Here is a 19,415-nt window from a genome sequence, read left to right as displayed (position 1 = left end):
ACCTCGCCTCTTTGCTCAAACGCCGTTCTTCAGTCTCCACAGCGCCTCCTCGCGTTCGCGTCACCGTCCCCACCTAGATTGTCCCTTCCCTCTCACCCTACCGTGCGCCTAGCGGAAGCCTGACGTCACTTCCGTCACGCGTAGCGCGCTTGCGCCGAGACGACGGCTCCTCTTTTCCGACAGACGCCTGCGCTACCACCGATTGGCTGCGTGGTGTTCGTCTGCGGGTGGACGCGCGGCGCTGCGTGGCTCCTCCCCCACCGCCGCACCAGGTCTTGGCTGAGTGAGCTAGCAGAGCCGGCGTCCTGGCCAAGTGAGGACGGCCGCAGCGCGCCGCCGAACCCAGTCGCTGGTTCTGTCGCTGCTACCGCCGCCCCGCGCGCCGTGACCCGAGACCCCAGACCCCGACTCCTTTTGGCCTGGCCCGCGCGCCCCAGGCCCGGCCCGGGCGGCGCGACGGGAGGATGAGCGGCGGGCGGCGAAAGGAGGAGCCGCCTCAGCCGCAGCTGGCCAACGGGGCCCTCAAAGTCTCTGTTTGGAGCAAGGTGCTGCGGAGCGACGCGGCCTGGGAGGACAAGGTGCGGTGCGACCTGGCGAGGGCGCAGGTTCGAGGAGCCGGCTGGGACTCGGGGCCGAATGGACAGGCCCGAGCCTCCCCTGTCTCCGGTCCGGGCGCGGCTGAGTGTTTGGGGTGTTGCGGAGCGGGGAGCGGGTGGCCCAAGGGTGTCGGGGCGAACTTGGCGGGCCACGGCCTGACAGCCGGGCGCGGAACTCACCGCGGAGTGGTTTAAGGGTGAAGCCGCCTGGGTCACGCGGGAAACAGTGGAGTTGCCACCCGCGGGCAGGGCGTGTGCCTGAATGGAGAGAGTGAGCTGAATTCGATCTCCGCCTTTTACTCCCAGTAGGATCTTCAGTAAGTGGCTTGTCTTCTCCGAATTAACTAAATATGGTCGTTACCACGAATAGTAACGGTAACAGTCCTCTACTAAATATTTTCTGCCGGGTGCCCTCCATGCATTATCTCCCTCAATTCTCAGAACAGCTCTGAAGCGGGTACCGTGGTGCATTAAAGCGTTTAGCACGTAATAAGGCCTGTTGCCATTGCTTTTTTATTAATGAGAAAAACTGAATGCCTGCATAATTGTGAGAGAGGAGACTAAGACCACTTCTCAGAGGTGAGTGTGTGTGTGTGTGTGTGTGTGTGTGTGTGTGTGTGTGTGTGTATGTGTATGTGGGAGAGAGAGAAAGAGAGGGAGAGGGATAGAGGGGGAAACCGCCAAATGTGTGTGAGGAATGGTTGGGGCTTCAAGATATTTTCACTGGTCACACACTTTCAAAAGATCTGAGTGTAGGTACTCCCCAACTCTGCTTCTTGATCAGGAAGGGACCATCACAAACAGCTTGATTCCAGTTGGCCTGAAAAGTGTATTATATTTGCAATCTTTCCTTATTTTTCTGGACTGATGAGGCGGGTTTTCCTTCCTGGAGTTCCTGTAAGGGGGGATGGGAGGTACTTCCTGAAGGTGCCCTTGTCCTGCCCCCAGCTCTGCCCAGCTCTTGTAAAACGTTTCTGATCTGCTGTGTCATTTCTTTCGTTCCTTGTACAAGGACCGGTTTCTGCAGTCTGGGGCAGGTCAGAAACCTGAGTCTTCGACGTCCTTGTATGAAAATTAGATATGCTGGCACCTGCCTTCAGCACTTTTGTTTCCAACCCTTCTTTGTGACTTAGAATTCAGGGTGCGGGAAGATGGTGCTGAGTAGATTAACAATTAGCCCGTCTGCCTGTGAATAGTCTGTCTAGGTCTCTCCTCCAAGGATCAGATAAGAGTTTTCTGTGGCCAGTAGGACAGTTACCACAGCCATTTCATCACAAGCCATTTCATTTTTTTAAGCTTCTAAAAATAGTAATTTTTCTAAAAAAATTTTTTAGCACACAGGCCCTGGAATTCATCACTTAAAATAACTAAATGTATTCTTTTTTTAAAAAACCATGTTTTAGTATAAGAGGTGAAGATCAGAAAACTGCATACCATTCCTCTTGGAGAAATGTCTCCAGAATATATGTTTAGCAGCAAGCTTTTTTATTTCTCACCTATTACAGAAGGCTCTCATGTGGCACCCACTAAGAACACATAACACATTCATTCTCTTTCTTTTCTACAGGACGAATTTTTAGATGTGATCTACTGGTTCCGACAGATCATTGCTGTGGTCCTAGGTGTAATTTGGGGAGTGTTACCTTTGCGAGGTTTCTTGGGAATAGCAGGGTAAGTCTTGGCTGGGTATCTTGGCATTTTCATTGTATCTTTTGTTTTGTTTTTTTAAGTCTATTTATTTTGAGAGAGAGCACAAGTTGGGGAAGGGCAGAGAGGGGCACTGTGGGCACAGAGCCTGACATGGGGCTTGACCCCATGAACCAGGAGATTATGACCTGACCTGAAATTAAGAGTCAGATGCATGACTGACTGAGCCACCCAGGTGTCCCTTCATGACATCATTTCTTTTCAAATGTAGATTTGTCTCCTTTTTAGGGAAAAGGCTATTGCTACTTTGGAGGTGTGTTTTTGTTTTTGTTTTTGTTTCATAATGACTATGTGTGAGGTGACAAAAGCAAAAAAAATGGCCCCATGATGGCACTCATAGGTCTAGTGCAACACTCCTCAGTTCAGTAGGCCTGGGATCATCTTAACTTAGATATGTTACCTTTCTGAAGGCTGGACCAGTCCATTTATTCATGGGTCCAAAGTGATCACACAAGAGGCTACTGCATTACCTGTTGGTGGCAAGTTTCTAGTTCTGGCATGACCTTTGTACCTATGGAAATTTGGAAGGTAGACGAGTTTCTGTACTTGATGACCACTCCCTTGTACCTGGCACTGCGCTGGATGTCCTGGATCTTGGCTTTGGCAGCAGTTGTTTCAGATCCTTACTTTTAAGTTGTTTTTTTAAAATAATTTTTTATTTATATCTGAGAGGGAGAGGGGCAGAGAGACGGAGATAGAATCTGAAGCAGGATCTGAGTTGCAAGCTATCAGCACAGAGTTCGACATGGGGCTCGAACTCAGGAGCAGTGAGATCATGACCTGAACCAAAGTTGGACGCTTAACCGACTGAGCCACCCAGGTGCCCCTCAGATCCTTACTTTTTAAAGGTAGTGAAAAAGGAGGAGGTTGGGCCCTCCACCTTTTACTGTGCTCCTGTGACCACTGGCAGCGTGCCTGACACTGCCCGTGGTCTTGACTCAGCCTGTTAACAAGCCACTGAAAGTGATGAGTACACATGCCTGCCAGCTTGAATTAAAAGGATGTGTGGGAGTTGTCTGAAGATAGGAATTGTGGGTAAGCTATAGTAGGAAATGGATGGGTAGGACTGTGAGCTTTTTTTTTTTTTCACACAGGAAGTAGAAACTGTGATCCTTACTCATGGAAAATCACACTGGTTGTTTTAGAGGTGATCACATCTCTTAATCCCTCATCCTAGGTGAAAAGGATGAAATAGATTTCAAACCCATTTGAGTTCCTTGTCTTTTCAGAAGATGACCCAAAAGGAATGTACATTCTCTTCTTCTAACTAAGAAGGTTTTTGATTCATGATACTGAGCACAGCATTTGTCCAAGGAAAGGAGTTAAGAGTTTATGTTATGCTCTGCCTAACTTTGCTGGAGTGGACACCTGATGAGTTCGGAGTGAGGGTGAGGAGACACAGGATCTAGGGTTCATAGGGATTTTCCCAGATTAGAGGAGGTATATAGATACATGTCATCCCATTTGAGCTTTCTGTCAAAGAAAAGGCAGTGAAGATAAAAGGCCAGAGCAAGGGGGAAGGCAGTCTAAAGGCAAGAAGTCTCTCACCTTCCCAAGGCCACTTTTCTAGGAGAGGATAAAAGTGGTTCAGATTCTTTGCCCCTGTCTAGTTTTGGAGGATTCCTAAGAGATTTCTCTGAAGTCGCCCAATCTGGGAATATAACAAAGACCAGAGTTAGTCTAGTATCCTTTTCACTGTGGCAGATGAGTTAAGCTGATCAGAGGTCTCTAACTGTAGAAAGTCATGTATTCAGGTTCTAGCTCTGCTACATTCAAGCTGTATAATTTTGGTCTCACCTCTCAGACTCCATTCTCTCATCATTAAGAGGGGGTAATAAAAGTCTCTTCCTCATAAGAATGATGTGTAAACTAAATGAGGTCATGCAAGTAAATTCCTAAATGTACTGCTTAGTACATCACACGCACTCCATAAATGGTTCACTGCAATCTTATGATTAGCTTTACAAAGTGCTAAAAATGGCTGCTGAGAAAAAAGGAAAGTAGGTGTTTGAGAATGAATTCACCTTGGAGTGGCTCACCCATAGTGCCGCTTTCTCAGGACTGCCTGTTTCATGGGGTTCAGTCCCATGCTGTCCTGCCAGAGCCAGTTTCTCTCACTCTAAACAAATCCCCCCCGCCTTGGTTGGCACCTTTTTCCTTGCTCTTGGAAAGGGACCAAGGACATTGATTTTTCCACACATTCCCTCTCTTCCATCTGTCTGACGCAGTTGCCAGGGCTTAGGGCAGGACTGCTTTGGTCCTCCATTCTGGTGACCCTCTCCTCCACTTCTTGCCTTAACTGCCCTCTGGACCCCACCTTGGCTTCTCTTCATTTCTGGTGTGGCCACCAGTTAGGGCACATTAAGGTAAAACCATTTCCTCTGTTCTTATTATAATTTGCCTGAGAACCGAATGAGCATTCTGCTGTTGCTGAGGTTTTGCATCATCTGAGAGGAGCACTATCCATCCCTTCCTACCTGTCTCTTACAGAGCCTGGCATCACGATTAATAGGTGCTCAATGAATGCTTCTTAAAATTTTTTAAAAACAAATTAATTCCCACTAGTCCTTGAAAGCAGGGTCATATGTTACTACTGTTGTTGTGTAGCCTCCCAGCCCTCAAGTCGAGTATTTCTTAGAGATCATTATTTTGTTAAAATTCCGATGGGAATTTTTAGGATAGAGTTTTAAAAATGCATTGAGTGTTGTCTTTGTAATGTTTTCCCTCCACCCCCAAACCAGATTAATTTTTTTTCTACACATCTGCTGTGTAGTTCCGTCCTTCATTTACAATATAGGATTTATGCCCATCCTTGGAGCTCAGTTTGAGCCCCTCTAGTCCTTTCCAGACCCCTCTCCTGTGACCACCAGACATTTAAATGCCTTTGTTTCTGTGACTTGCTATTAGTGTGTGATCCTTGGAAGACAGGGCCCATGCTAGCTCTTTCCAGTCATTCCTTATCTCCTCTTTTCCTTGTATTTCCCTATCTCATGTCACTAAGCAACCACTTTTATAGCCAGAGACTCTCAATGAGTCTCAGTCATTCTCCAGCCCTAGCTTATTAAGCTGAGTCCCACAGTGATGTCTCTTAGTCCCATTAGTAATCTCTGGAACCACTAACTGTCCAAAATGAAACTCCTGACAGAGGGAGGCAGCCAGATTGGCTGGGTCTCAAGATTTCTGGCAGAAGACAAGGATGTGGCCACAACATGGTCAAGCCAAGGATTGTATTTTGTATGAAATCCAAGAAAAACCTTCTGTTCTTCCTGACTCCCTGCTTCTGTTACTAGAACCATTATATTATACTCCCAGACCCTTAGGCTTGAAGCCTTTGGGTCTTTTGCCACCTCATTCAGCCATTTTCCCAGTCCCTGTCCTCAGATTTTATTTGTGCTCAAGTCCTAAAACATGGTACAAGTCTAAACCACTTTCCCAATTCCTGTTCCTTCCACTCAGGAGGAAGCCCATACTCTTTACTCACAAACTAGACTTCTGAGGTACCTGGCAGGTTCAGCCAGTACAGCATGCAACTCTTGATCTCAAGGTTGTGGGTTCAAGCCTGAGGTTGGGTGTAGAGATTACTTAAAAATAAAATCTTTAAAAAAACAAAACCAAACTAGACTTCTGATGTATGTATACCCTATCTCAGCCTGCCTTGCTAAAACAGCCTCAGGGTCTGCCCCATACCCCTTATACTCCTCAGCATCATCACACAGCCCTGCCCCGCACCAGCCCATTCTTCATCCATTAGGAGGGACCAGTTCTCCACATTTTTCCACAGTAGCCTTCAGGAGCAATGTGCCTGGAGCACATTTTATGAAAATTAGTTTTACGTGATCATTGTACCAAGAGATCAGTAGAGCAGGGTGATACATTCTACCTTACTGCATTCTAAATGCTTCATTTGTTAAATAAAATATGATGGGTGCCTGGGTAGCTCAGTCTGTTAAGTGTTAAATAATAAAATACAGGGGTCAAAGATCTTCCTGGAAGTGCACACAAACGTTTGGTTTCAGTTCCATGCTTACTGCTGTTTTGGGCCCCTAAGTAGATAGCTAAGGGAGGGCAGGAACTGTCAATTTCACCTCTGCATCAAGTGCAGTAGCAGACAGTGGATATCCAGAAATTGTTTCCCATTGGGAATTAATGCAGGAGCTGCTTTAGTATGCTTACTTGCTCCACTAGGCCATGAAGCAGCAGCCTGTTTGTCCCATGGCCACCCCCACCCTAGCTGGAGCTACTTGGAGGCCCATGTCAGGTACTAGTTGTATTTGGGATTGTTCAGCTACCCCTCTCTTACTCTGAGAGGGCTTGGAGAACTTTTAGGTTCTTTTTAAATTTTTTAAGGATTTTTTTTGCTGGGCAATTAAAAAAAAGTTGCTTTATGTCTCTAGCTCAACCACTGCGCAGCTCCATTGAGGGCCTAGGTGTTCTCATGTATTATTTCACTTGCCCCCATGCTACAGATAGTAAACTGTGCAACAGGGAGTGTCCAGGTAAGGCTGGACTGTGGCAGTAGGAATTCTGAGTCTTCTGAACTCACAGTTTGTGTTTGGTGCTTGTCCTCCCCCTCCAGATTCTGCCTGATCAATGCGGGAGTCCTGTACCTCTACTTCAGCAACTACCTACAGATAGATGAGGAAGAATATGGTGGCACATGGGAGCTCACGAAGGAAGGATTTATGACATCTTTTGCCTTGTTCATGGTATGTGTAGCTGACAGATAACAGAGCAAATCCTGTTGTTTCTCAAGGGGATCACACTGATTAGATTATACTTTGTGATTGATTGTGGCACCATTTTTCAAAAGGCTCCAGGGATGAGAGGGCATGTCTTTTAGTGAGTCATGTTGTCTAAAAAGATTAGGTGTGGTACAGTATAGTCTTGTGGTATCAGGGCCAATCATCAGTTGATACATCTGATTCTCAACTCTGGCTGCATATTAGAAACTGGGAAACATTTAAAAATATATTTATGGCCTTATTCATAATAGCTGAAAAGCACAAAAAACCATTACCTGATCAACAAATAAAATATTGTATATTTATATAGTATTAGACCATAAAGAGGAATAAAGTACTTGCAAGTACTACAACTTTGATGAATTTTGAAAACATTATGCTAAGTGTAAGAAGCAGACACAAAACATGTTATATGATTCCATTTATAAAAAATGTCCAGAATAGGCAAAGCCATACAGATAAAATTAGATTAGTGGTTGCCAGTGATGGAGGGGTGGGGTGGGGGGCAGGGATATGAGAAGTAACTGATAATGGAAACAGGTTTTCTTTTGAGGGTGATTAAAGTGTTCCAGAATCAGTTAGTGGTGATCTTTGCACAATTCTGAATATACTAAAAACCTCTGTATTGTATACTTTATTTTTGTATTACATATTTTTAAAGGTGAACTTTATGAAATATGAATTATATCTCAAAAGTTAATTTAAAAAAAAAATGTTAGATTCTGGTCCAAATCAAAATCTCTGGGTGGGGGTGCCTGGGCGCATGTGCATGTGTGTGCGCGTGTGTGTGTATATATATATATATATATATATATATATATATATATATATATATATATATAAAATAAAGGTCACAGGAGATTGCAGTGAACAGCTAGCTAGTTTTGAGAATCTGTTTATTTGATAGGAAGCTGACAGGGTATGATGGTGTTTGTTTTTCACATTTGTTGCTGATCCTAACACTGGCAGTATAGTCTGCTTTACCTGTATCATTTCCACATCTGTAACTCCACTTCTGGTGCTCCAGTTGCTCTTTAGTTGAAAGAGAAGCTTGTCCACGGTCCCTTTTGGAGCACTGGTGGGTTGTCCTGGGCTCTGTTAGAGACAGCTTGATTTCAGTGAGATTATTTGGGCTTTCAGGCAGATTGCATTGGATAGCCCCTGGGAAGCCCACCATACACAACACATTCTTTGCCATTTTGGTTTTGTGGAGTAGGGGCCCATGTGGACCCAGATGACTTATAAACATTGCTTGTCTCCTCTCTAGGTCATTTGGATCATTTTTTACACTGCCATCCACTATGACTGATGGTATACAGATCCTACCCGCTCTCTGTCCGGTCCAAAGGACCCTCCTAGTTACAGCACAGAAACATGATTGTAGGGGCGCCCCAGCCATGTGGAACCTGAAAGACCCATGTTTCTTGGACCAAGAATCAGTGTGTCGGGCGTCAGTGTTTTCTGCAAGGGTTGTGATCTGAAACTTTTTAAAGAACCATCCACCTTTTGGGGAAGCATTTCTGAATTGTCCATCACCAACCATTTCTTCTTGGATATCATCATGAAACACCTGTTTGCTGACTGGAGCTGTCGTTCAATTTGATGCACCTCTGGATCCGGATGAAACATTGTCTTCCTCACTTCTCCATCACGTGTACAGTTTTTAAACTATCAGTGGCATTTCAAGTCTTCTGAAAACAGTATGGCAGTATGTGCGTGGTCCATAGCACAGTACAGGCACCATCTAATAACAATTTCCATTGTAGAATGTTTTCAGATACTTGAATAAATCAAATCTTTAATTGAGAATCTGTTGATGATACCTGTTAAAGCCTTCCCCACCTAATATCTTGCCTCCAAACCCTGCCCTCCATCCCCATTCCCCTTCCTCTTCCCCCTGCTCCTATAGCAGCTCCAGCCAGGCCTCTTTTCCTTAATGGGCAGCAGGGAAGTGAGGGGCTAGAGTTGGTGTAGGCTGTGGCCTTAGCTTTGTGGAGAGAGGCTTACCGACTTCTGATACCCCTGTCCTGCACTGAGAGACATGACTGACCTCACTACAGTGTGCTAGGCCTAGAAGGTGCCATTTTGCATTTGGCCACAAGATGGCAAGGCCATTGTAGCCAGGAAAGCTTAGACAGGTTCAAATGATAAGCCACAAAACGAAAGAACTCAGAGCTAGGACTATCTGGAGAAGAGGCTTGATGAGGCTGTTTGACAACTTGGACTGTCAGAGGTCCTCTTTGTTCTGGGGGCCAGATAGGGGCTGGACATCCTGGATTCTGTTGCTGGGTAAGATATCCATCCCTTCTGCTTTCCTGTCCCTTCTAGGCTATAATCCTACCTTCTGAGGTATGGTATTGTGAGACATGTAAATTCTCTTTAAATGATTTTTTTTTTTTTTTCTTGATGCTAGTGGTGGTTTCTACCTCATGGGTGGGGCTGTGGAGGTATAGAAGGGGACTCAACAGGCAGGGGTGGAAGATGGTACTGGAAATCCCAAACTCAGGTACTGACTGGGTCAAACCCCAGAGGTTTAGTCTCTTCGGAGCCCTGTCCCTATTTTCAGCTGGTCTATATTTGAACTAGAGGTTACAGGTGGGTTCATGGCACTGGGAGAAGGTTAAGTAACTTCTTAGGGCTGAGAGAGGATATAGGTGGGACCCTGGATTGCCTTGAATGCTCCGGCTGAGCTGAGCTGGGAGTCTAGGTGCCGCAGCCTTGGATTCCCTTTTGGTCTCTGCTTTGGTCCCTGGCATCATCCAAGGAGCTGTCATCAGTCAGGCTGATGTAGGAGCTGAGGGCGTCCCGGAGTCCCTCACTGAGGAGGGAGGCCTCCCCTGTGCCAGGTGCTTCAGAGAACAGGAGGGAACTGTGGAGAGGGGAAGAGAGTTGGGTCAAGGAGCCTTATCTTCCCTTGCTCACCGCACAGTTCAAGTTTTCACTACCTGAAAACTCACAGTGGCTCCCTGTCACTTAAAAACCCAGCTTGACTCCTCCACTCAGGACTGGTGCTTTCTGTTGTACACCATCTTGTCTGACCTTCCATCCTGGCCATCTCTGGTGTCTGGTCATGCCCTATATCCACTCCTCCTTTCTCCTTCCTGCCAGTCCCCCTACAGTCCTGGTGAGCCTGGCCTGGTCTCTACAAGGTTAGTAACTCACTGGTTCCCAGGTGTCCCTGAAGGTGACCAGCTCATTTGGGGTTGTGAGTTTCCAGGGGTGGGTCCTTCTGTCTCCTTTGTTCTGCCTTCATGCTGTGAGGTCCCCTTACCTGTCCAGCTCTTTCCAATTGAGTGGTGTCCTCTGCACAATCACAGGTGGGGGTATAGGCTTGCCAGGGAGTGAGCCAGCCCTCCGCAGGGCACAGGGCTCCTTGAGTAGGCAGCAGATGTCATCCGCCAACTCTGAGAAAGAGACGTAGACCCTTGATACGGCTGACTCCAGCCCTAGTTTCCTCCCTAACAACCCCCACCCTGACCACTTTCCTCATTTGGCAGGTAGGGGAATAATCAAAAAAGAATGACGGGAGGCGGGTGGGGGGCTGGCTGGCTCAGTAGGTAGAGAGCACATGACTTTTGATCTCAGGGTCATGAGTTAAAGCCTCATGTTGGGGCACACATTACATTTTAAAGTGACAGGCGTAAGCCTCAAGCTGTTGATCTGGGGGCTGAGATGCAATCAGAGGTCATTCTGGGCTAGGTTTTAGAAGACTAGTTGGATAGGTTGATGGACCTCTTAGAGTGCCAGTTTCTGGTTAGGAAAGTACTTTGGGAAAAAAGCTAGAGAATGCTTAATCTCTACTTGTCCTGTCAGTATCTACTGCATGGACCCACCCTCTAGGAAACCCCTGATCAGTTTTCCCAGGAGTGGTCTTTCTGCCCCTTTGACACTGCCCTAGTGGCTGTATCCTCCAGTCCCTGTAACAGGACAGGCACCAGGAAATGCTAAGAATCAAATGAATTACACAATAGCAACAGCTTGGGGCCTAGTTCCTGTGGAGAGAACTGTGCTCAACATTGGGGTCTTGGACTCAGAACCATAGTGGTAGGTGAGGTATTGGTGCATGTTCACATGGGAGGTCCACGTGCTTCTGTCAGGGCATGGGATGAAGATAGAGCCCCCAGCCTAAGTTCTTGGCACAGGAACTGGCATGAAGATGGGAAGGCCCCTCTTTTGCCTGTCTGCATATTCTCCAGCAAGTAAAGTGTGCAAAGGTACAACTGTCTACCTCACATGCCAGTCTAATGGAAAAAGGGAAAGGCCATACCAGAGTAATGGTCCACCAAGGCCTGGAGTGAGGGGAAGGTGAGGCGTGGTGAGATGTACAGCCAGCCATTATCGAGGCGCTGAATCCTGTAGTGTCTGATCCGGTCCCAGGATGCAGGGCGGCTGAGGCGGACTGACAGGGAATAAAAGCCTGAGGAGGAAAAAGGGTTCGAGGCAGGACTGAGGCCCTGCTGGGACCCAGCCCAGCCCAAATTGGGAGAAGGAAGAGATGAGAAAGGCTACCAGGTCCAGACAGAGGGAAGTTGGCAGGGGAGGGACAAAGACTTGCTCTCTTGGCCATAAATGACCACGCATTCTTATTCGATAGGGCTCTTGTGAGGATGAAGTGAGACCATTCACACAGTGCTCAGGACAGAGCCTGGCACAGTTTACGTGAACATTAAGTATTGGCTGTTACTATAAAGACTTGGGTGGGCAAAAATGTTAGAATGTGAAAACACGTCTGTAGATGTCAGATTTAGAGGTCAGTAAGGACGTGCAGAAGGAGGAACTCTTACCCTGCTGGTGGAAAGATAATTTAATACAAGCCATTTTGGAAACAGTCGACATTAACTAGTTGAACATGATCCTCACAACCAGCCATTTCATGCTAGCATGTTACCTTAGAAATACATGAACAAATGGGACACCTGGGTGGCTCAGCCAGTTAAGCGTCTGACTTCAGCTCAGGTCATCTCACGGTTTATGAGGTCAAGCCCCTCATCAGGCTCTCTGCTGCTGTCGGTGCAGAGCTGGCCTCAGATCCTCTATCTCCCTCTCTCTGTCCCTCCCCCACGTGCTCACACTCTCCCTCTCAAAAATAAATAAGTACTTAAAAATTAATAAAAAAGAAATACATGAACAATATTCATAGCAGCATTGTTTGGAAAAGTCCCCAAACTTCAAACAGCCTATATGCATACAGCAGAATGGTAATAATATACAGCAGTAAAAGTTAATAACCACTACACATGTTAAGCATAGAAAAATACTAAAAATGAGCAGAAACATACATTCACAAGTCACAGAAGCATACAAGTCACAGAAGCATACATTCAGCATGATTCTATTTAAAGTTCAGGGGCGCTTGGGTGGCTCAGTCAGTTGAGCGTCCAACTTCGGCTCAGGTCATGATCTCACGGTTCGTGGGTTCGAACCCCACGTTGGGCTCTGTGCTGACACCTCAGAGCCTGGAGCCTAAATCAGATTCTGTCTCTCTCTCTCTCTCTCTCTCTCTCTCTCTCTCTCTCTCTCTCTCTCTCTACCCCTCCCCCACTCAAGCTCTGTCTCTGTCAAAAATAAATAAACATTAAAAAAATAAAAAAAAATAAAGTTCAAAGGCAGTTAAGACTATTGCATAGGGATACATGTATGACAAGGCTTATGAGGAAAAGTAATGGAAGATTAACACAGTGAAGCAGGCAGAGGCTTCAAAGGGATTGTTACTATTGTACAATTTTTTAAGTTGGTAAGTGGGCACATGGATGTTGGTTTTATTATTTGTCTTTAGCTTATATATTATATACACTAATATATGTGACAGAACTTTCCCAGTTTTGTGTTTTTAGCTTTTTTTAATTATTTATTTTTTTAGAAAGCAGGGGAGGGGGCAGAAGGGAAGAAACAATCTTTTTTTTTATCATAATTATTGTTCTGACAGTTCATATTTATTCTCAGGACATTGTTTCAAACAGTAGTTTCTCAGTTGGAGAGGAAGTTCAAAGTTATTTTGAACTTGGTTAAACTCATTGCTTAGAGTTGTGATTACTTTCATGTCCTAATTAAATGAATGGGCAGATCTGTCCTCTGCATCTTGTTTGGAAGTCACAAGCAATCAAGAACAGTTTGATGTTATGATTGATGAGCATCATTCATTGATTTCTACTGTCCAAAAATGTATGTATAATATTGCTTATCCTTGAATTGTCTTGTGGCATAGGATATACTTTCTATAGCAGGGTAATGGAAAGGGATCATTAAATGAAAAGATTGCATGCTTTATCTTGAAGGGACTGTTTCAACTGTGGCGGAAACATGACAAATATACCATGTGCCTGTTACTATAGAACCGAAAAGCCCTTTCTGTTTACACTTCAGATGCAAAATGGCTGAGAGAGAGAGAGAATCTTAAACAGGCTCCACACTCAGCACAGAGCCTGACAAGGGGTTCAATCCCATGACCCTGGCATCAGGACCTGAGCCAAAATCAAGAGTTGGACGTTCAACCAACTGAGCCACCCAGGTGCCCCCCTGCTTTTTGAGTGTTTAGAAAGTGACTGACTTTGGCTCAGATCATGATCTCACAGTTTGTGGGTTCAAGCCCTGAGTCGGGCTCTGTGCTGACAGTTTAGAGCTTGGCACCTGCTTTGGACTCGGTGTCTCCCTCTCTCTCTGCTCCTCCCCCACTTACACTCTATCTCTCTCCCTGTCAAAAATAAATAAACATAAAAACAAAACAAAAAAAAAAATTAAAATCAACTTTATTGTGGGGCACCCAGGGGGGCTCAGTCAGCTGAGCATCCGACTTCAGCTCCGGTCATGATTTCGCGGTTTGAGTTCGAGCCTCTCATTGGGCTCTGTGCTGACAACTCAGAGCCTGGAGCCTGCTTCAGATTCTGTGTCTCCCTCTCTCTCTGCCCCTCCCCCTCTCATGCTTTGTCTCTCTCTCTCTTTTAAAAAGAAAAAGAAAACATTAAAATCAACTTTATTGAGTTATAACTCATGTACAATAAAATACACACAATAAAGTGTACAGTTGATGGGTTTCAACGAAATTTAGTTTTTAATTAAAAAAAATTTTTTAGGGGTGCCTGGGTGGTGCAGTCGGTTAAGCGTCCGACTTCAGCCAGGTCACAATCTCACGGGCCGTGAGTTCGAGCCCCGCGTCAGGCTCTGGGCTGATGGCTCAGAGCCTGGAGCCTGTTTCCGATTCTGTGTCTCCCTCTCTCTCTGCCCCTCCCCCGTTCATGCTCTGTCTCTCTCTATCCCAAAAATAAATAAAAACGTTGAAAAAAAAAATTAAAAAAAAATTTTTTAATGTTTTTTAATGTTTTTTAACGTTTATTTATTATTGAGAGACAAGAGAGAGACAGTGCGTGAGCAGGGGAGGAGCAGAGGGAGAGGGAGACTCAGAATCTGAAATAGGCTCCAGGCTCTGAGCTGTCAGCACAGAGCCTGATGCGGGGCTTGAACTCACGAACTGCGAGATCATGACTTGAGCCAAAGTCAGATGCTTAACCGACTGAGCCCCCCAGGTGGCCCCAAATTTAATTTTTTTTAAAAAAGGATTGGTTAGAAAAGGAAAACACACAGTTGAAAAATGAAAAGAAAAAAGACTATGTAAAATTATAATACGCAGGCCTACAATAGTAGTTTTCCAGAGATGAGGATACATATGAGAGCGCTTTATAACTAAAGTGGGATTCATTTCTTCTTTCAACAAACACTTCATCAAAGCCATATGGGAAGAGGGTGTTTAGTGAAATAATAGTAATGATCTATTGTGACTATCATCTAATGATCTAGAGCTATCAGTAGCTTTCATGTGAGTGCTTACTATGTGCTTTATAAGGATTATCTCATCTAATCCTCATAGCCATGCTGTGAGGTAGTATGGTCATCACTACTGTGCAGGTAAGAAAACTATGGCACATAGAACCTGGAAAAAGAGGGCATGATCCAGTCACTTACCCTTTCCCTGTGGAATGCCACCAAAAGGCAGGTGTCAGTCTCCCAAACCACAGGCACTGCTCAATTTTAGGAAGCATTTACTTTGACAAAAAGGCAGAGATTTCAAACTGGGTTTTAAAGGGCACCTCAGTAGGGTAAGCGTCTGATTCTTGATTTCAGCTTAGGTCATGATCTCACGTTTCATGAATTTGAGACAGGGAGGATTCTGTCTCCCTCTCTGCCTGTCTCTCTCTCTCTCTCTCTCTCTCTCAAAATAAACATTTAAAAAATTACAATAAAAACTGGACTTTAAAAGTAAGGCTCAACTATATGATAAACACACTTTGAATAATAAAACATAGGCTAAAAGTAAAAAGAAGGAAAAAGATGTATCATGAAACATTAATCATAGGAAAACTGGAGTAGTTATATTCATATTAGACAAAGTAAAAAGCAAGACCAAGAGTATTAACAGAGATAAGAAGTACATACCAAGAAAACATAAAAATCCTGACTTTGTATGCACCCAGGTACCGAGATTCAAAATATATGAAGCAGGGGTATCTGGGTGGCTCAGTCAGTTGAGCGACCGACTTCGGCTCAGGTCATGACCTCACGGTTTGTGAGTTTGAGCCCCCCATCAGGCTCTGTGCTGACCACTCAGAGCCTGGAGCCTATGTCTCCCCCTCTCTCTGCCCCTCCCCTACTCATGCTCTGTCTCTGTCTCAGAAATAAACATTAAAAAAAATTTTTTTTTAAATATATGAAGCAAAACTGACAGAATTAACCGAATAGATATCCATGATTATAACTGGAAATTTCAACACTCCTCTCCCAGCACTTGATAGGACAGAAAATCAATCAAGATATAGAAGACTTAAATAATACAAGCAACCAATATGACTTAATTAACATAGAACACAGCACCCAACAACAAAACACATTTTCTTTCTCTTTTAATTTTTTTTTAGTGTTATTTTGAGAGAGAAAGAGAGACAGAAAGTGCGAGCAAGGGAGGGGCAGAGAGGGGGGAGATACAGAATCCGAAGGAAGCTTCAGGCTCTGAGGTGTCAGCACATAGCCCAACGCAGGGCTCAAACCCACAAACCATGAGATTGGACCTGAGCCAAAGTCAATGCTTAACTGACTAAGCCACCCAGGCACCTCCTTTTTTTTTTAAAGTAGGCTCTAGGCCCAACATGGGGCTTGAACTCATAACCCCAAGATCAGGAGTCACATGCTCTACCAACTGAGCCAACCAGGTACCCCAGTACACATTTTCTTTTAAGTACACATGGACTATTCAAGATAGACTATAGACTGGACCATAAAAACAGAAATTTGAAAGGACTGAAATCAATAGTTCTTTGACCACAACAGAATTAAATTATGAATTAATAACAAGATACCTGGAAAATCCCCAAATACTTGAAGATAACTCAGAGATCAAAGAAGAAAGCAAAATTAGAAAATAATCCTTTTTTTTTTTATTTGAAATTTAATTCTAACTTTTTTTAAGTAAGCTCTGTGACCAACATGATGTGTGAACTCAGGACCCAAGAGTCACATACTGTACTGACTGAGCCAGTCAGGTGCTCCATTTTTTTTTTTTTTTTAAGTAAGCTCCATGCCCACTGTGGGACTTGAACTCATGATTCTGAGGTCAAGAGTCACGTGCTTGCAGGGAGGTAACCCATAAGAGATTTTTGTTGTTGTTGTTTATTTATTTTTGAGAGAGAGAGAGAGAGACAGAGCATGAGCAGGGGAAGCGGAAAGAGAGACGGAGACACTAAATCTGAAGCAGGCTCCAGGCTCCAAGCTGTCAGCACAGAGCCCAACGCGAGGCTCGAACTCAGGAACTGTGAGATCATGACGTGGGCTAAAGTCGGACACCCAACTGCCTGAGCCACCCAGGCACCCCAGCCATAAGAGACTTTTAAATTCAGAGAATAAACTGAGGGCTGCTGGAGGGGTGCTGGGTGGGGCGATGGACTAAATGAGCAAGGGGCATTAAGGAGGACACTTGCTGGGATGAGCACTGGGTGTTAAATGTAAGTGATGAATCACTAAATTATATTCCTGAAATCATTATTACACTACATGTTAACTAACTTGGATTTAAATTTTTTAAATACATAAATAAAATAAAATTATTAAAAAAAAAAAGTCACATGCATGGATGGAGCGCCTGGGTGGCTTAGTCAGTTAAGCTGTTAAGCATCCGCCTCTTGGTTTTGACTCAGGTCATTATTTCACAGTTCGTGGAATCAAGCCCCGGGTCAGGCTTTGTGCTGATAGTGCGGAGCCTGCTTGGGATTCTCTCTCTCCCTCTCTCTCTGCTCTTCCCCTGCTCATGCTTTCTCTCTCAAAATAAATAAACTAAAAAAAAAAAAAAAAAAGCCAGATGCTCTACTGATGGAGCCAGCCAAAAACAGTCACTCCCCTTTCTTAAAAAATCTGATACTTTTATTTTACAATAAAATATTTTATTTTTAAAGTTTATTTATTTTGAGAGAGAGAGAGAGACAGAGAGAGAGAGAGAGAGAGAGAGAGAGAGAGAGAGAGAGAGAGAGAGAGAGAATCCCGAGCAGGCTCCACACTATCAGTGCAAAGCCCAACATGGGGCTGGAACCCATGAACCACGAGATCATGACCTGAGCAGAAATCAAGATTCGGGCATTAACCGACTGAGCTACCCAGCCAACACAAAAACCTAATATTTTTATTTAAGTTTATTTATTTTATTTTTCAGTAATCTCTACACCCAATGCGGGGCTTGAACTTACAATCCTGAGATCAAGAGTTGCATGCTTTCTGACTGAGCCAACCAGGTGCCCCAGAAAATATTTTTAACTGAAAAAAAAAAAAAAAAACACAAAAATTTGTGAGCTCAAATCAGTACTTTTTTTTTTATTTTTTTAAGGGTTTATTCATTTTTTAGAGACAGAGCATGCATGGAGGAGGGGTAGAGAGAGAGGGAGACACAGAATCTGAAGCAGGCTCCAGGCTCTGAGCTGTCAGCACAGAGCCTGATGTGGGGCTCGAACCCACGAACTGTGAGATCATGACCCGAGCTAAAGTCGGATGCTCAACTGAACCACCCAGGCACCCCTCAGTAAAGTACATTTTTAGCTTTATTTATTTATTTTTTAAAGTAATCTGTCTGCCCAACATGGTGTTCCAACTCATGACCCCAACCAAGATCAAGAGTTGCATGCACTACCAACTGAGCCAGCCAGGTGCCCTCATTTGTAGCTTTAAATGCTTATGTTTCAAGAAAAGAGAGGTACAAAATAAAATTTCTACCTTAAAAAGCTAGAAAGAGAAGAATAAAATTAGATGGAAGGAATATAATAAAGATAAAGCAAAAATAAATATAATAAAAACAACAGGGAAAAGTCAATGATCCCAAATGTGGATTCTTTGTAAAGACTGATAAAATGGATAAACTTCAGGGCTCCCTGGCTGGTTCAGTCAGTAAAGCATGTGACTTTTGATCTTAGCATCACGAGTTTGAGCCCCACAATGGGCAGAGAAAGTACTCTAAATTTTTTTTTTGACAAGTCTCAAACTATACTGATTAAAAAAAAGAAAAAGGAGGGGCACCTGTCTGGCTCAGTCAGTGGAACATGCAATTCATGGTCTTGGGATTATGGGTTTGAGCCCCACATTGGCTGTGGAGATTACTTAAAAATAAAATCTTTAGGGGCGCCTGGGTGGCTCAGTCGGGTGAACGTCCGACTTCGGCTCAGGTCATGATCTCACAGCTCATGAGTTCAAGCCCCGCGTTGGGCTCTGTGCTGACAGCTCAGAGCCTGGAGCCTGTTTCAGATTCTGTGTCTCCCTCTCTCTCTCTGCCCCAACCCACTTGCATTCTGTCTCTGTCTCTTTCAAAAATAAATAAACACTTAAACAATTAAAAAAAAATAAATAAAAATAAAATAAAATCTTTAGGGGCACCCGTGTGGCTCAGCAATTAAGTGTCTCCCTCTCGATTTCGGCTCAGGTCATGATCTAAGACTGAGCCCCGCTTGGGACTCTCCGTTGAGCATGGAGACTCCTTGGGATTCTCTCTCCCTCTACCTCTGCCCCTCTCGCTCTCTCTCAAAATAAATAAACATTAAAAAAATAATAATAAGAGGGGTACTTGAGTGGTTCAGTTGGTTAAGCATCTAACTCTTGATGTCGGCTCAGGTCATGCTCTCATGGTCTGTGAGTTCGAGCCCCACATCAGGCTCTGTGCTGACAGCATGGAGCCTGCTTAGGATATTCTCTTAGAGGGGCCACCACTAAGGATCCTACAAAAATACATTAAAAGAAAAATAAGGGCATACTATGAACAACTTCATGCCAGTAAAAATTGTACAAATAGGATGAAATGGACAAATTCCTTAAAAGGCACAAATCACCAAAACTGATACAATAGTTTCCCATT

The 19,415-nt window shown here is 44.4% G+C and overlaps 2 protein-coding genes across 6 annotated transcripts in view; one reads left to right on the top strand and one right to left on the bottom strand.

The window, feature by feature from the left end:
• Positions 1 to 248: 248 nt before the first annotated feature.
• On the top strand, positions 249 to 8,854 carry RAB5IF (RAB5 interacting factor). Of its 2 annotated transcripts, XM_006929790.3 has the most exons (4): positions 261 to 578; positions 2,164 to 2,267; positions 6,880 to 7,009; positions 8,313 to 8,854. In XM_006929790.3, the coding sequence occupies exons 1-4, from the start codon at positions 465 to 467 to the stop codon at positions 8,352 to 8,354; spliced, it is 390 nt and encodes a 129-aa protein (XP_006929852.1). In that variant the 5' UTR covers positions 261 to 464; the 3' UTR covers positions 8,355 to 8,854. The 2 variants fall into 2 exon arrangements, with proteins under 2 accessions (XP_006929853.1, XP_006929852.1); XM_006929791.4 differs by lacking the exon at positions 6,880 to 7,009 and having other exon boundaries at positions 249 to 578.
• Positions 7,925 to 19,415, bottom strand: part of SLA2 (Src like adaptor 2) — a 32,457-nt gene continuing 20,966 nt past the window's right edge. For all 4 annotated transcript variants that reach the window (XM_011280880.4, XM_045053654.1, XM_045053655.1 and 1 more), the window contains 3 exons: positions 11,313 to 11,462; positions 10,317 to 10,449; positions 7,925 to 9,914 (listed from right to left, as the gene is read on the bottom strand). In XM_011280880.4, the coding sequence (XP_011279182.1) occupies positions 9,749 to 9,914; positions 10,317 to 10,449; positions 11,313 to 11,462 (449 nt within the window). In that variant the 3' untranslated portion in view covers positions 7,925 to 9,748. The remainder of the gene's footprint in view (positions 9,915 to 10,316; positions 10,450 to 11,312; positions 11,463 to 19,415) is intronic.

The sequence above is a fragment of the Felis catus genome, chromosome A3, assembly GCF_018350175.1.
Source record: "Felis catus isolate Fca126 chromosome A3, F.catus_Fca126_mat1.0, whole genome shotgun sequence".
NCBI classification, from domain to species: domain Eukaryota; kingdom Metazoa; phylum Chordata; class Mammalia; order Carnivora; family Felidae; genus Felis; species Felis catus.
The sequence above is the reverse complement of the archived record's forward strand: the minus strand, read 5'-3'. Positions and strand labels throughout refer to the sequence as shown.